At 49.3% G+C, this 15,305-nt stretch overlaps 7 protein-coding genes across 7 annotated transcripts; 1 reads left to right on the forward strand and 6 right to left on the reverse strand.

The window, feature by feature from the left end:
- Window positions 1-211: 211 nt before the first annotated feature.
- On the reverse strand, window positions 212-1,198 carry LTR64_008315 (uncharacterized protein; the record flags this gene model as incomplete). Its single annotated transcript, XM_064902630.1, has 1 exon — window positions 212-1,198. One exon carries the CDS (start codon window positions 1,196-1,198, stop codon window positions 212-214), a length of 987 nt encoding a protein of 328 aa, XP_064751106.1.
- Window positions 1,199-1,382: 184 nt separating this feature from the next.
- Window positions 1,383-2,504, forward strand: atp12 (ATP synthase mitochondrial F1 complex assembly factor 2; the record flags this gene model as incomplete). Its single annotated transcript, XM_064902631.1, has 1 exon — window positions 1,383-2,504. The coding sequence occupies one exon, from the start codon at window positions 1,383-1,385 to the stop codon at window positions 2,502-2,504; it is 1,122 nt and encodes a 373-aa protein (XP_064751107.1).
- A 1,837-nt stretch (window positions 2,505-4,341) lies between these two features.
- On the reverse strand, window positions 4,342-4,699 carry LTR64_008317 (uncharacterized protein; the record flags this gene model as incomplete). Its single annotated transcript, XM_064902632.1, has 2 exons — window positions 4,342-4,474; window positions 4,509-4,699. The coding sequence occupies 2 exons, from the start codon at window positions 4,697-4,699 to the stop codon at window positions 4,342-4,344; spliced, it is 324 nt and encodes a 107-aa protein (XP_064751108.1).
- Window positions 4,700-5,355: 656 nt separating this feature from the next.
- LTR64_008318 (uncharacterized protein) lies at window positions 5,356-6,678 on the reverse strand (the record flags this gene model as incomplete). The annotated part of the gene is made up of 2 exons (XM_064902633.1): window positions 5,356-6,563; window positions 6,621-6,678. The coding sequence occupies 2 exons, from the start codon at window positions 6,676-6,678 to the stop codon at window positions 5,356-5,358; spliced, it is 1,266 nt and encodes a 421-aa protein (XP_064751109.1).
- A 240-nt stretch (window positions 6,679-6,918) lies between these two features.
- LTR64_008319 (uncharacterized protein) lies at window positions 6,919-7,863 on the reverse strand (the record flags this gene model as incomplete). Its single annotated transcript, XM_064902634.1, has 2 exons — window positions 6,919-7,626; window positions 7,648-7,863. 2 exons carry the CDS (start codon window positions 7,861-7,863, stop codon window positions 6,919-6,921), a joined length of 924 nt encoding a protein of 307 aa, XP_064751110.1.
- Window positions 7,864-8,471: 608 nt separating this feature from the next.
- LTR64_008320 (uncharacterized protein) lies at window positions 8,472-9,394 on the reverse strand (the record flags this gene model as incomplete). Its single annotated transcript, XM_064902635.1, has 2 exons — window positions 8,472-9,277; window positions 9,337-9,394. 2 exons carry the CDS (start codon window positions 9,392-9,394, stop codon window positions 8,472-8,474), a joined length of 864 nt encoding a protein of 287 aa, XP_064751111.1.
- A 2,890-nt stretch (window positions 9,395-12,284) lies between these two features.
- On the reverse strand, window positions 12,285-12,647 carry LTR64_008321 (uncharacterized protein; the record flags this gene model as incomplete). The annotated part of the gene is made up of 2 exons (XM_064902636.1): window positions 12,285-12,549; window positions 12,601-12,647. 2 exons carry the CDS (start codon window positions 12,645-12,647, stop codon window positions 12,285-12,287), a joined length of 312 nt encoding a protein of 103 aa, XP_064751112.1.
- Between the last annotated feature and the right edge of the window lie 2,658 nt (window positions 12,648-15,305).

Here is a 15,305-nt window from a genome sequence, read left to right on the forward strand (position 1 = left end):
AGGCGACTCGAATGAAATATGAACCCTATACCAAATCTACTTTACTCCTATTTGGTCGACAAACAATCTAGATCTTACAACGATAGTGCAGCAAATCAGCCTGACAACGAAAACAGCAGTAAGGCTAAGATAGTCGCAAAGCATAAGTTTTGATTTCGAATGCAAGCAATTCACGTTAAACTGTGTATACCTTCAGAGCTCCGTGATATCATCACTCTGGTCTACCAGATCTTCTACTATTGCCCATCTCTTTCACCCTTCTCCTGTCGTCCTCAAACCGCCTCACCAGTTGCCCTGCCTCCTCTTTCCGTCTTTGCCTCGTTTGAAATCTATAGAAATCTTCCAGACCTTGCTCTTTCTTCTTCTTTTCCTCGACTTTCTGTTTGATTGCGTCGGCCTCGTCGGTCTTCACTACACCTCTCGTGCCTCTTGTCACGGTGATAAAGCCGTCTTCATCGGGCTCAGCTCTCTTCTTTGCACTCTCGCGATTTCGGGCTTCTTCGAGCTGGCCGTAGGTAGTCATGTACTGGTCGACTAGCCGGAGTAAATCTGCACGAGGAGGAAAGGTCAGACTGCGCTGAGCCTGGTAACGTGCGAGGCCGAGTGGTGGTTGTTTTGTGGCTTCAAGACCAGCAGACCAGACTAACGACTTGGACTTTCCGGATGCGACAGCACGAGAAAGTTTGGCGCAAGCTCGGAGAGTTAGATCGCGACTTGCACGGTCGAGAAAGACGGCGATGGCAGTCGAGCCAGAGACATGTAGTTGTGTGGGTGTAGTCGAAGGCACGGTCTTTGTAGATAGCTTATTAGCAATGTCGCTTGAACTCTCTTGTGCTGGCCTCTTGCGTTTGCCTAAAGTGCTTGCGACATCTTTCTGGCTGGGCCCGCTAGGAGTTGTTGCGATCAGAGCAGAGGTTGTGCTACTGCTGCTAGCAGCATCTTGGCTAGCGAAGTGAACGGTCTGTACATGTCCACCACCTAGCTGTGTAGTCAAGAGCTGCCGTATTTGTGCCTCCGTTGCGGTGACTGGAATGTTCACCAGCAAGAGTGCTCGTGGTGATAATTCATCGGGGATTTTGGGCTCATAGGCCTTGAGGTAGATGTAATGTTCTACATCTTTACCAAGGGCTTTACTTGGGATTACCACAGGTAGCGCTGTAAACTCTCCTACTTGCACGGGTGTTCTCGATTTTGGCATGGTGAAGATAAGAGTATAAGGTCTCGTTCGCAAAACTGGAAGATGCGGAGAAATTTCGAGGTTCGCGCATGGCTATCCGCCGGAGATTAGAAAAAACGCCGGACATAAGATTATGAACAGTGCCAGTAGACATGAAGCCTTCTTGAATCTGCATCAACAACATCACCCGTGATCAAACATCATCATGGCTAAGTCAGTGGTGGAGCAGCTTTGTACAGGAGCGTTGAGAGCTCATCGAAGCTCGTCCCTACATCGCGCCACTTCCCAGCAGCGATGGCTGTCTCAGACAGCAGCAAGCCGAGCTACACCTCTCCCTATCACTGCAACAGGACCGCCCCCTAGTCCTCCTCAGCCAGCACCCTCGCATTATGGCACAAAGGTCGATCAGATGCGCAGGAAAGCAGCTGTCATGCAAGAAGCCAAGGATATACGAGCTCAGCAGCAAGGGAAAGCCAACTCGCCACTAAGGAAGCGCTTCTGGAAAGATGTACACGTGAAAGAGGCAGAGAACGGCTATCATATTCATCTCGATACCCGACCAGTACGAACCCCAACGAAGCAGATCCTCGTGGTCCCAAAATCGAAGCCACACCTCGCACATGCGATCGCGATAGAGTGGGATATCTTGACTAGTGCTCAGCAAGCACTAAAAGGACACAACATCCCCATCACAAGCATTGTCAGCCGAGCGCAGGATCTAGCAGAAGCAGAAACAAGAGGGGACATGCAAATACGGCAAGAAATATTACGGACCATGATGCGCTATCTCGATACTGACACCCTTCTTTGTTGGGCACCATCCACCTCGCAGTCAGCGCTCGATATGCAAAAAGATCCTGAAGATACTGAAACAAGCCGCTCTCTTCGTGACATTCAGAAAGAAACATCAGAGCAGATCATCTCATATCTAAACACGACTGTCTGGCCAGGAGTCGATATCAAGCCTGTCCTAGAAGAGGGCAGTATCATGCCTACCCCACAATCTGAGGTGACAAAGAGCATCATCAGTGGCTGGATCAGCGGTCTCCCTGCTTTCGAGCTAGCAGGTCTAGAAAGAGCAGTCCTTGCTACAAAAAGTCTACTCGTTGGCACGCGTCTATTGATTGAGTGGAGCGAGGAGTTCAGGGATGTGCAGAGACAGACGCAGACACGCTTTGGAGTTGAAGAGGCTGCTTTAGCCAGTACTATTGAGGTCAGGTGGCAGACAGGAGTGTGGGGAGAGGTCGAAGATACCCACGACGTGGAAAATGAAGATCTGAGGAGGCAGCTGGGGAGTGCTTTCTTGGTTGTTAGCGGGCTCAGATAGATTTCCACTCTCCGTATTAAGGACTTATTACCAAGTGATCTTGTCTACATGCTGATACCTCCTTAGCATCTTGTGCCACATCTGAGAGATGTCGGTCAGACAACATTGTGCACTTGACCCTCCCTGCGCGTATAGCAACTGCAGGTGCAGCATAGCTTCCCAGCAACAAATTGCCGTTTCATCTACTCCATTAGCACGACTACACGGCACAAGCTCATCGTTGCTTCCAACGTCGTTGGGGAATCGGACAATTTTGGGCAAATACATAAACCCAGAAAAGAATTGACGCTGAGCTCTTGGCTTCTTCAGTAACGATTTTGGTTATGCTCTTGGGGCTGCGTTGTCTTGACAAGTTGTGACATCCATGCTGAGGTTCAAGTGCTCAGCTTCCAGGACGGGTTGGCTGTACAGCCGAATCCATAGCGATGCAGGGCAGGAATAAGTGTCTAGGCACGAACAGTCCTGAGCAGCCGCTGCGAAGATACTAGACCATCGGTTAGCTTGATCTACAAGACATCTGGATCACGTTCGAACAACATGTGGTTCATCAACGTCGATTCCAAGAAAGACAGGAGTACTTTGGTCGCAGCATCACATGGTATGCAGTCCTGTCCCATCGATGCAACCTAAAGAGATATCTTCTTAGGGGATTGTTGCTTCAATGGACGATGCTATGCAGAAGGAAGGATATGTGACAGTCGCATTTATTGCTCTGACTTCTGGGCTGAAGATCTGACTCATAGCCTTCTATGCTCTCGTGGCTCAACACTTCAAATAAAGATATATCACTAAAACCACCGAAACATCCCATCCCTGACTAAAGACAGCGAGTCATTGGGACTTGACCCAACCCAAGCAGCGTGTCGAGCATGGAAGAATGTCAAAGTCTGCCAAAAGAAGCCTTGTTAGACTTTCGACATCATACGCGGAAGATCGCTCGCCTTTTCAAAATCATCATCTTCTTCTCCTCTTTTCCACTGCCTCCTCCACCTCCTCCGCGTTGTCTTCCCGTCTCCTCTTAACCCCTCGATTGTGCTCCTTCCCATCTCCATCCGCTTCCTCCTCCTCCACATTCTCCTTTACATTATCTTTCACTTTCTCCTTTTCCATCTCTGCCCTCTTTTTCTTCCGCTCCTCTTGGTGTCTGAACATTGAGATCTCCCGAGCAAACCACAAAGCTCGCTGTGGTAGTGCAACCGGTGGCTCAATTCGCTTGAGTCTACCATGCTGGTAGATCTTCACACTGCCATCTTGTTGATCCCTGAGGACTTCGATAGTCCAGGCTTCGGATGGACTTAATTTTCTCGGTCCCGGTCTATCTGTTTGTGGTGCAGTGCATATCGGACTTCCTGCGTTGGCACTGGCCATGTCTTGGTTCTGGTCATGGGTTGGCGGAGGTGGCTTGCTTGCATTGCTGTCGACTGCTGGTTTGGTATGTGCTGGACTGTCCTCTGATGGGTCGCCAGCTACAATGGTTTGGTGATGAAGGATGGATGCCTTGACTTTCTCGTAGGCCATTCTCGATCGTGTGTGTACGGTGTTGACGAGTTCCGCGAGTATGGATCGAAGAAGAGTGGCAATGAAAAGTGTATGGAGAGAGTCGAGAACGTTAATGTTTGTGGAGAGGCGGGACATATTCATGATTTAGTGCACTCTGTCGTTTGGGTGATATTGAGCGGTAGTGATATCGTGCAGTGGTGATATCAAGTGGTGGTAATGTTGAGCAAACGGGACAGTGTAGTAACTCTAGTAGTGTGTTATTGGTGGTCGACGTGAAAGAGGCAAGTGGCGGCACTACTGCTTTCCAACCCTCCTCTCTGTTCTCCTTGTCATCCTCCTAGACTTCAACCTTGACCTGCTGCTTAAGCTCCTCCTCGTCATCCTCGTCATCCTCCTGTTTCCCATCGTCCTCGGCTTTCACCTTCTCGTCCTCAACTCCCTTGCCCTTTCCCTTCTGCCTTCCGCTCTCCCTGATCTCTCAGCGCCAAGATCTCATTCACATACCACCAAGCCTGTTGTGACAGTGGCGGTGGCCCCATTCGTGTGAGCACTCCGTCCTGGTACACGAAGAGCTTTAGAGCACCGTCTATCTTTCGTGCAATGATGACTTCATGTTCTGGACCGTCTTCTGATGGTGCGCCGGTTGTGACTATTCTGTGGTATGTTGAGGATGACATTTGTTTGATTCGGGCCATCTTTGGTTTGTGTGTGCGCGTAGTTGTTGAGGTCGAGGAATGGATACTTCTTGGATCGAGGTTGGAGTGGAATTTGTCGATCGGAGTGAACGTCGTGGACGGAAATAAATAATGAAGTTGATGCTTTTGAACTGGAACATATTCATGACACGGAACGCTGTTGTGTTGGTGGTATAGAGTAGTAGTGACATTGAGCAAACAGACTGATATAGTGACCTCCGCTAGTGTGATAATACTGTTCAGTGTAGAGCAGGCACACAGCGATGCTATGTGACCAACGACGACGTGATATGACCAGACACAGGACAGACACTGTTCACAGTTGCAGAAGGGTAGATTGTGAAAAGGAGAATTACTTTTCTGCTCTTCACCGACTTGTCAAGAATCGAGCCAAGGGCTCCAGTGGAAGTGCATCTTTTGTGAGCCGTAGACGAAGCTCATGCCATTGTTGTTGCCGTCAATCAGCAAAGTTAAAGCACCATTGCACCCTCACCACCGTCGCCGCCGCCATCAACATCTTCAATCTCGAATATAGACTCCTAACCACTGCATCAAGGTGACTGTTAACAAGGATGAGATGACATCCTTTTGGCAGATATGTCCTTTCGTGATTGCAGTTAAAGATGAAGCACTGTTGTTTTGTCATGGTGTAGTAATTAGCCAGTACGCTCTTCAGGAGGATTGTGATCATCACCACCACCATCGGTTTCGTTGCCAGGGCCCCATGGACTGACATCTACGCCGTCGAACAAAAGCTTCGTAAAAGAATCACTGGTCTCATCCAGCCCTTCGTACTGAAATTCCTCTGCTGCCGGATCATGCTCGGGAATTGGGTTTAAACGTAGACGTGCTGTTCTGGTCGCTGATGATTCGATATTCTGCTGTGCAGCTCGTTTTAGAGGAGTGGAGGAAGATGGGACTATTTGAGGTGGTGCTGGGAGTTGCCGCCCGGATTGTGCTTGCTGACCTGAAGCTATATTTGAGAAAGGGTCATAATTGCTGTAAGAGCCTGGATAATCGGGACCAATATTGAAGGTATGCGTTGGCTGAGGGTCATTCGATGTTGGTGCATACATGGTAGATTTTATCTCTGTACCGTAACCAGAGTTCCAGGGGGATTGTGAAGCTGAGTCGAACACACCCAACTGTTGTGCTCGGGAGTCATAATCTTGAGGGTTAGAATACACTGCTGGGAGATCGGGACTATGCTGGTTCTGTAGTAGAGGGAAATGAGTAGTTTGGCGTGTATGCTCGGTCTGTGGCTGCAAATTCGGCAACTGTCCAGGAGATATCATCTGTTGCATTGGGAGCTGCCGGGTTGTGGACTGCTGTTGTATTTGCATCGCTTGCTGTTGCATTTGCTGACGTTGGTTCTCCGACGCTTCATACCTGCTGCGACGCTCCGCTGCTACTCTCGTAAAGTAGCTAGCCTTGGCATAATGGTACACCCATGCAGCCTCGATGGGGTCGTAGCCTCGCCTTTGTAGAGACGTTTCTAAAAGTTCATCGTTAACAGTCGAGACCAAGGCCCTAGCCAACCTTCGCCTTTCCTCTCGAATTTCTGGAGAGAAAGAATGCCCCTGAAATGTGCGAGTGCTGCGTACGAAGTCGCCAGCTGGACCACCATGGGTAGCTGCTGGAACTCTCCTCATCTTGGTCTGAATTCCAGTGGGGACTGTGGCTCCTTGTCGTTCAACCCTACTAATGACGTTCCCTCCCTGTTGTGACGAGGTTGCTTGAGTGCCTTCTTGAGTTTGCTCGGCGCCGGCATCATCGTTCTTGCCAGCAGGTGCGGCATCTTGAAGCACAACGGCTGGCACTCCACGAACTGAAGCTGCATTCACCAAACTTGCCGAGGAAGGACCTGTGTCTATCAATGTTCGTCATCAGATTACTACCAGGGAATGCTGTGTAGCCCTACCTGTTCGTCTTCTCTTGGCCTGTTCCATCGCGGGTTGTAAACTTTGTCTACTTGCCATGATGGTTAAGTATGTAGGAGATGGGTATCAGAATGGATGAAAAGTCATTCTGGCAACAGATATATCCCTCCGTGATTGTACTTTGCTGCCACGCAAGCAATTATACTGGCAAGCACCGCCCAATCTACGCTCAATTGCATACCGATTTGCACCGTTCCACAAACAGGCGACTGCTAGCCTTCCCGGCGCTGTTGCCAATCAGCAAATGGAAGCACTGCTTGTTATAGCAAATCATACTCTTTACCCACCAGCCTGCTTACTACAACCATCACGACGCTGATCGTCAGCAGCTTCATCGGTTGTGTCCATGGCTCTAAGCATCGGATTTGCTATAGAGAAGCTCGCTCGTGCTAGCCTGTCTTCATGAGCTCCTTCAGCCGCGACATTGTCTTCTGATACAGGTTCCTGAGACCAAATCGACACTTTTCTCGTTGCTGGCATAAAGCTCTGGTATGTAGACTGGTTCCTTGAGCCCGAGCCAGACAATCCTAAAGGAGGTGGCATTAGTGTTTCGGGGTTAAGTTGGTTGAATTGTGTTTGCTGGGAAGCATGAGGATCACCCTTGGATCGCAAGTGTGGAAGAGCTGGAATATACTGGCTTCGTGATGCCACGTCCTGTCCAGTGTATAGAGCCTGTCGTTGCTGTACTTCAGGTTTTTGAGGCTGTCCAGGTGGTGTCAATCGCTGCAATGCCAATTGCTCTTGACGTTGTTGTTTGTATTGCAATTCCAGGATCTCGTTCATCCTGGCATAAGCCTTCTTGTTACCCTCAAGGACATGACCCTTCTTGACACCCTCGAGGAATTGCAGAATCATGCGATGGTATTCGATCTCCGCTTCGGCAACGTCATAGTCGCTCTTTCGTAGTGCAGCATCTAGAGTCGAACCATTGATGAAAAGCCTTTCTGTAAGCCTTGCCCGTCTGGAATCTTGCTCCTGTGCCGAAAGCTGGGTCGGTTAGTATCCAACACTATCAGGCTCCAAGGACGTAGCTGGCCGACCCAAATTTATCTCCCGGACTCCTTGCGCTTTGGCTCGGTCATCAATTGATGCTCTAGCTTCGTGCAGATGTTGACGAGTCGTGAACCTATCTGCTTGGGATAGTGGAGCACCACGAGTCGTGGCTTGGCCACCTCCTGTCTCGGTACTGTTGTGACTCGTGTTAAACACGTCGACTGCACTCATAGTCGCCAGCCTTATGTGAGCTGGAGGTTTTTTCTCGGATCTAGTCGAGGCAGAATCTGCGGCTGTTAGCACTCACTACTCATATTACTCCATATTAAAATTTCAGGTTTCACCTACCTGTTCCTCTTGTTTGAGTCGGGCCTTTCGAGGATTGTGAATTTCTTTTGCTTGCCATGCTGTTGACTATGTGGAAGATAGATATCTGTAAATAAAACATCACCTCCATGGTAAATATAGCCTATCATCATTAGTGTTTGCGACAGCAAGCGACTATACTGAGAGGCGCCGAGTTGTGCCATTTGTCAATTCATACAACCACAAAATCATCCAAGCTGGCAACTGTCATGGTTGCATGACAACACTTGCTCGAGATTCAATGCATGAGATTGAACTTGCTGTGCGTTGGTATTGGCTCGCTACAGACCAAGCAGTTAGAGTCCAGCTGTGGTGTTGGGAGCAGAAGCAAGGAACACGAGGATGTGGTCAAGAATCTAGAAGTATCAAGTCAGTCGGTGAAATGGAATATGAATATTCTGCAAGAGTGCTGTGGCTGCTCCATTCCCTAGAATTTTCATCCTTCTCAGCCACGTTGTGCGGCGTGCTACAACCTATTGCAATCTCTTCAGGTTAGAAGCTCCTGCATTGCTGGAAGTCGCAGGAGCTGACGGGGAATGGCGTCCTGACCGAGGCAGAGTGGTCGTGAAAGCCGAGCTCTCGGCTGTCACCTGCTGCACCCTGCGAGTACGCTCTTCTGCGTCTCTCCGAATCCGACGTGCTAGAGCTGTCCTGACGTGTTGCCGTAGGTTGCTCGATCGCCTTGGCCGTTTGTCAACTGTCTGAGAATCAGCGCTCAATTCCTGCACAGCGGAGGTAGTTTCTAACACAGACATTTCATGCTTGTCTTCGTTCTTTTCTAGCCTAGCTAGGCTTGGGCAGCGAACTGCTTTGCCTGGCGCGTTTGGGTTGTATTTGAGAGCTGGCAAGATGTAATCACTTCGATAGTAGGCCAGGTCTTCTTGTGCTGCATGCTCCGAGGTAGTGAGGGAATCGTCGACTGTAGTATGATCTTGGTTAGATACATCAAGCCGCACATCTTCAGTGGAAACCCGAGCCTGAGCTCCTGACTCGGACGAAATAAGCCTATCTATTCGTGCTTGAAGATACAATATCGCAGCGACTCGGATATCGTAGTCAGCTTGGTCGAGGAACAGAGGGATTAAGGGTTCATCGACGTGAGTAATTAGTTCCACCAGCTCTTGTGCAGCGTTGGCAGTGATAGCCGCCGTAGCAGCAAGTGGGAACAACATTCCAGGAGCTGGGACTGCTGGTGAAATCCGGCCACGCTGACCAACACTCGGACTCTGGACATTGTCTGGCTGCGATTCATGGCTGTGGCGGTTTGTTGATCCAAGTGCTGTGCGAATTTAGCCTGTGCTCCGAGATGGAATCCTTCTGATACAGGGTAGGGCTTACATATAATTTCAGTGGTTGTCTCCCTCTCAGAATCTTTGGCATTTTGCTTGAAATCCATCTTCTTTCACGATGTTAAAGGACTTTTCTGGAACTGAGAATATGCAAAGCTTTCATGATTGTACCCAAGGATGACCAGAACTTTAATTTGTGTCGACTTGCAAACAGCAAGAACTTAGTTTGACGAGCTTGAACGTTGAGCCTGCTATCACTCATTTAGATAGTGGTCGGTCGTATTTGTCTTATCACTTGGCATGCAAACACCGGTGGCTTTGCTCATCGAAGCTACCATGCTGTTTGGTCTATGTTGGGCGCCTTCTTAGTACAGCTGGACAATACTATTGCAAGGCAGATATGATATAGCGAGATTGGATGGAACCTTCAGACATTCACATCCCAAGCGTAGTATTCTACCTCTTCAGTGAGTGTCGATACTGAAATTAAAGTTCCAGCAGGTCGTGTGACTTCAGAGCTCCATTGTATTCTTCGAAGTCTACTCAGATCTGCAGATCATCGAAATTCTTTCTCTCAATGAAGGAGTGTGCCGTCGTCCAGTACCTATCAACGATAGTGCCATAGTTGTTAACAGCTCGCCTCTTCCTAAATATTCGTGTCTTTTTCCCTGTAAAAGCTCTCAGATTGCAAGTTGTCTCGTACCTCGCAATGACATCCGTCCAGAGTCCGTGGTTGCTTGTCGCTACACAGAGGCTCACTTGTGTCCGAGACAACGATCTAGATATCGCGATGTATGTTCATGCCAAGCAATTGTGGTGCGCTTTCCATCACTTGTCCTCTTCGGCGCCGCCACTCTTAAGGGACGCACGTCTGGCGACCGTACCAATGCCGAGAAGCCTAGTTCGCTGTTTAGCTTACAAGGATTATAGAATGGATTCGTGCGCAAATGGCAGCTCGGCAAGTTCTGGATCTGACATGCAAAGTGAGGCTGGGTCTTATTGGCTAGGTGGACCCGATCACGCTGGTGCGTTGCGGAACGGTTCGTCAATCTGTTCAGGCTCTTGCATATGAGGTAGGAATATGCTGTCAAGGCTTTTCTGGTCCGAATTTTGACCATGGTGGCCGGGTGTGTGCACCGAACCTGATGATAAGGCTGTTCGTGGTTTTTCTAGGTGGTTCCTCTGAGAAACAGGTACGACAGAGTGTTGCTGCGAGGTAGGTGGTGGTGAGGCCCGTGGTAGGAAGAGCTCAGGAGCGAACGAAAAGGTAAGAAAATTATCAGAACCTAGATTGAGCTGGCCCTGATTGGAAAGTCTAACCTGTTGGTGGCTAGAATATCTGGCAAAGTGCTGCTCCTCTGACGTGGACGTTTGTGTGGCTGGCCACTGTACGGGCCGATACCTGGCGTCGCTAGCAGCCGGTAAGAACGTCATCGTGTCACTAAATCCGCCATCTGAGCTGTGTATATTCGTGCTGATATTAACCCTAGCCGGATTACTGTGACCTGTCTGGATTAGTGGTCGATCGAGTTCGAGCTGCTGCGAATGATTTTCCAGATCTGTATCAAGCCGAGCCGCGTATTTGTGTTGATAACGTTGTACACCGTGGTCAGGCATCTGAGGCTGCAGCTCCTGGATAATCTCCTCCGCGTTCTGTGAGTGCATTGACGATGGTAGTGATTCAAAAAGCTCTCTGGCGACAGCTTGGTCGTTGGCCGCGATACCACGATGATTATATTGATCAGATATAGAAGGTATTGCTTTCAATTCCTGATCGCTGGTCTGTGAAATAGTAGCTGTCTCACTAAACACAGACTGTTCGATGTGACTAGTTTGGGATTCTAGCCTGGAAATAGTGCCTATGGAAGTGCTGGTAGATGTCAATTCTCGCAGTCTCGGTACACGAAGAGTCAGAAACCCTGTGTTGGCACTCAATTGTCGGGTCTGCTTTGCGGACTGTTTCTTGGTCCTTATCGGTGGCATTGATCAGGTTGAGTAATGGCCAAGCTTGACAGCGAAGTGCCAGACATTTTAGGCAGACACGACGTGAGAGGACACATTGAAGGACCATCGCTTGTTCAGTGCTGGTTTGTGCATCGCAATGATTGTGGGCAAAGCACTGCCCGTGTCGTATCAGCAAATTGGAAGTGATTCAGAATCAACAACCAAACAGTGAAGTACATGTCTTGAGCTTAGCTATCCGAGGAGCAGCTGGTCTGGTAGGATCGTGTAGGGGCATGATGGTCTCTGGGCAGCCATTGCCGCTGTCGTATACAATTTGGCATTCAGACAGAAAGCACCTTCACGTGAAATGCCACGCTATCGTTCAGTACCACGGTTTATGCAGCACTGGCGAATCAGTGACCTCGCAATAGGTATTTCACTCATCCTGCTGATGAAGGGTGGCCAAATACGTATCGGATGCTCGGACTCTTACACCAAGACATCATGGCCTTGTGTACGGAGTGTTTAGAGCTTCACTAGCTAGTATGTCGCTCTGATTCGAGACGAGAAAGTGATGAATGCTGCCACTTCTGAAGTGAACGTTTCTCGAGGAGGGCGCGACGCGTCGAAGGAACCAGTGGAACGTGTAGGCGTGCTTTGCCTAATGCTGCCGCTTTTACTGGTTGACATGGCTTTGAGCCGGCTAAACGCCATGCCCTCCAGCGTCATCGGCAACCACGACTAGATTAGTGCTACCTCCGAAATACTGCCAGTGCAGAGCTGTTTCAGCAGCAGGCACTACCGTAGCAGCTGATTTTCAGAGAGTCAAAAGGCTCGCCAGATCATCTGGACCGTTTATCACGTCCGGAGAGGCACCAGAAGGTCAAGTATACAGACATCTCTTCGCTGATGTGCACAGCGTGAGTGGGTGCAGTTGGGTGTGGAACCAATACAAATGTTCAAATTTATTCGGCGATACGCGAATTGTAGTTACCCGTAAGCAGAGAGCATCCTTTTTGAAGCCAATCAAACAATCACAATTTGATCGAGGAATCAACTCGTAACCAAACGGGTCTCAGCCAATGGCGATGATACCGAATCTTGCTGCTCTCCCTTTGTATCCTCCAACACTGTCTTCTGCAAAGCCTCGACAGGCATGTCAACAATCTCTGTCGGTGCTGACACAACTCGACCATTATTGGATCGGTGCTCATACAGAAACCGCCCTCTAATGTGAGAGACGTCCGGATTGCCTTCGTATTGTACGGACTGCAAAATAAGCTGTTCACCCAGCCATTGTAACGGGTATAGTACTTGTCTATCCTCAGATGTTAGCAAAGCAAATACCAAGAACCAGCCATCGCCTTACCTATCATCCAGTGCCTGAGTGATAGCTTGCTTGAGAAAAGGCGCCATTCTCACATTCAACCAATCGCGGAGATTGTCTGCAGCCTCTTCATTGGCTCCGACGTGGTTTAGAGTTGATCTCATAGATGATGGCTTTTTGGGCGCCAACTTGGATCTATTCTGAGGTTCTCGTCGTTTCGCTATCTGCTTCCTCACATTCTCCTCACTTCGAGAGGTAGTCAAATTCTCTGATGCTCTAAGACTCGGCTCGGTACTCTGCTTGACCGTCGCACGCCATCGTTCGCGTCGTCGGACATTGAGGTAGCTTCTGCTTGCAAAGCACAGAAGCACTTGGGCGGTACGGAAGTGGCGACGAATACCATGTATATACACCTCTTGAGAAGCAATTATCTTTTCGTTTGATGAATACAACCATTTGCTGAAAGTGATGATTGGGAAAGCCGGTAAACAGCTCAGCGAGCTCTCGAGCTCTTGCTACCCACGAACGGAGAACTTGATGATCTGCTGGATGTTGTGGTACTGTTGCCTCTCATGGTGTTGATCAGTGTCGGATGAGCGGCGATCCGCTAAGTGCGAGCAATGTAGTTGCCATGATTCGCCCTCTCACAGCCTCTTCAAAATGCTTGTTGACATTCGCAAACGTAGAAAGGCAGCAGTAAAAGCTGAAGCAAGTGCAAGAGATCCTGCGAAGATTATGGCAGGCCTATATGCAGTGAAGCCAGCGCTCTCACCACCATACGCGTCCAACATGTAGCCAGCGATTGGTGCTCCCATAAGATAGCCGCCGGTCCAAGAGGTCACGATGGCTCCCATTGCTACTCCGACTCGAACGCTGCCGAAGATGTTGGCCACTACCGTCGGCATAATGGCAAAGAATCCTCCATTGCCCATACCATTGATAATCACGAAAGCGATAAGTGGAGCAAGTGATGAGGACACTGGCCACAGGCACAGCATACTTAAAGCGCTGATCGTTAGTGTGATGATCAAAGAGTTGAGTGCTCCAAGCTTATCGCCACCAAAACCACATGCGGTTCGGCCGACTGCTGACGCGAAATTGAACCCTGCCACGAGCGCAGCCCCCGTGGTTGGGGAATAATTGAGTGATCGTGCGTAAAGCGGCAAGAAGAAGGGTGGAACACACAAAGGAAACGTAGCAATGGCGCCAGTGGTGAAGACAATCAAGAACTTCCAGTCTCGAAATAATGACCTGTATCATGTAAGCGCATGGTAATGTGCACGGCAGGCGAACGCACCAATCAATGAAAGCAGCCGATCGAACAGGTATCCGCTCTTTCAAGAAGAACGTTAGTGGTAGACCAGTAGCAAGCATTAGGAGGCCGAGCAGTCGAAAAGTCCACGCGGTACCGAAACGTTCAACAACCGCAGACATGGACAAGCTGATAATAGCTCCACCTATACCACCTCCAGCAAAGATGAGGCCATTTGCGAGACCACGACGCCGATAGAAATATTGAGCTGTGAGTACGGAGCAGCACATGTAGCAAGCACTTCAAAAGTGGATCAGCACACAATTAGGAGAGGAGAATGGTCGAAAAATACCTGACACCATATCCCATAAGCAGGCCAGCAGTAACGAATAGGCCTCCAATATTGCGCTCAGAAAAGCCACTAAGGATTTGACCAGATCCCATACATAGCAAGCCAATCATGGCAGTCTTGCGTGCACCAACAGCAACGAGGAGTCTGGAGTTGGGCAACGCAAATGCTGCGTTGCAAGCGATAGCCAAAGAACCGACAAAGGCCAGGGTAGATGCCGAAGCGACTCTCTTCTCTATCAGGGCTGCCTGCATTACTCCCCAGGAATATGATGTGCCGACTTGGAATTGTCAGCAACCGTGAAACGGACAAGGAAGGAGAGCATCGGCAATTGACTAACCGAACCAGAAGCACAACAAACTACAGGTGGCAACGACAGCCCAACCTTGACCTCCATCCGGCACAGAGGCATCTTGAAGCCTTGAAGCTTCGACAATGTTGTCGGGACCTGCCGGTGTAGTTGAGGCTTGCCAGTCACTATCGTGACGTTCACGTGAGCTCACTTCGGGAATTAGCTCGATGGACGAGGCGTATGTAGTGGTGGTAGCGCTCATTGCAGTTGATAGTGTTCAATTGTTCAGAAACAAGTGCGAGCAGAGACGACGATGAAGATGTCAATCGTGACCCAGATTTCGGAAATCTGAGTCACTCATTCGAATTCGTAAGCAAAGTTAGAGCACGAAGAGACAGATCGACTAATTAGGAAGTTGTCCCGATCGGATATTCTTGCCCAAATTCTGGGCCATGAGAAGGCTTGTGTATTCCATAGGTAGTGTTGTCTGATATGCAACACCTTTTCGTAGACCTCAAAGTCGCCCCGAGAGAAAGTCTTGGACGCTAGGCCTGGCTTTCTCTGGATATTCGGTGAACGAGGTTAAATCAGAGGCAGTGACCATACGATCTGGTAAATGTTTGTGCCAGTAACTGGGTGACAATTGTTCTGTGAATTCCAGCTTGTTTGAACATTCAGTCTTCCGACCTCGAGTCGGCAACCATACTATCTAGAATACGTCGTATTTGTGTCGTCCGACCTTACGAGGAGATCGACAACCAGATCCGACGGGCAAAGCAGGATTGTATGTGCAGGAGTATAGCATGCTCCTGCTCTCGTGATGTTCACCAAGAGAAACCCCACGACCGCGCGTA

The sequence above is a fragment of the Lithohypha guttulata genome (genome assembly GCF_036872675.1).
Source record: "Lithohypha guttulata strain CCFEE 5908 chromosome Unknown scaffold_8, whole genome shotgun sequence".
In the NCBI taxonomy this organism is placed as follows: Eukaryota; Fungi; Ascomycota; class Eurotiomycetes; order Chaetothyriales; family Trichomeriaceae; genus Lithohypha; species Lithohypha guttulata.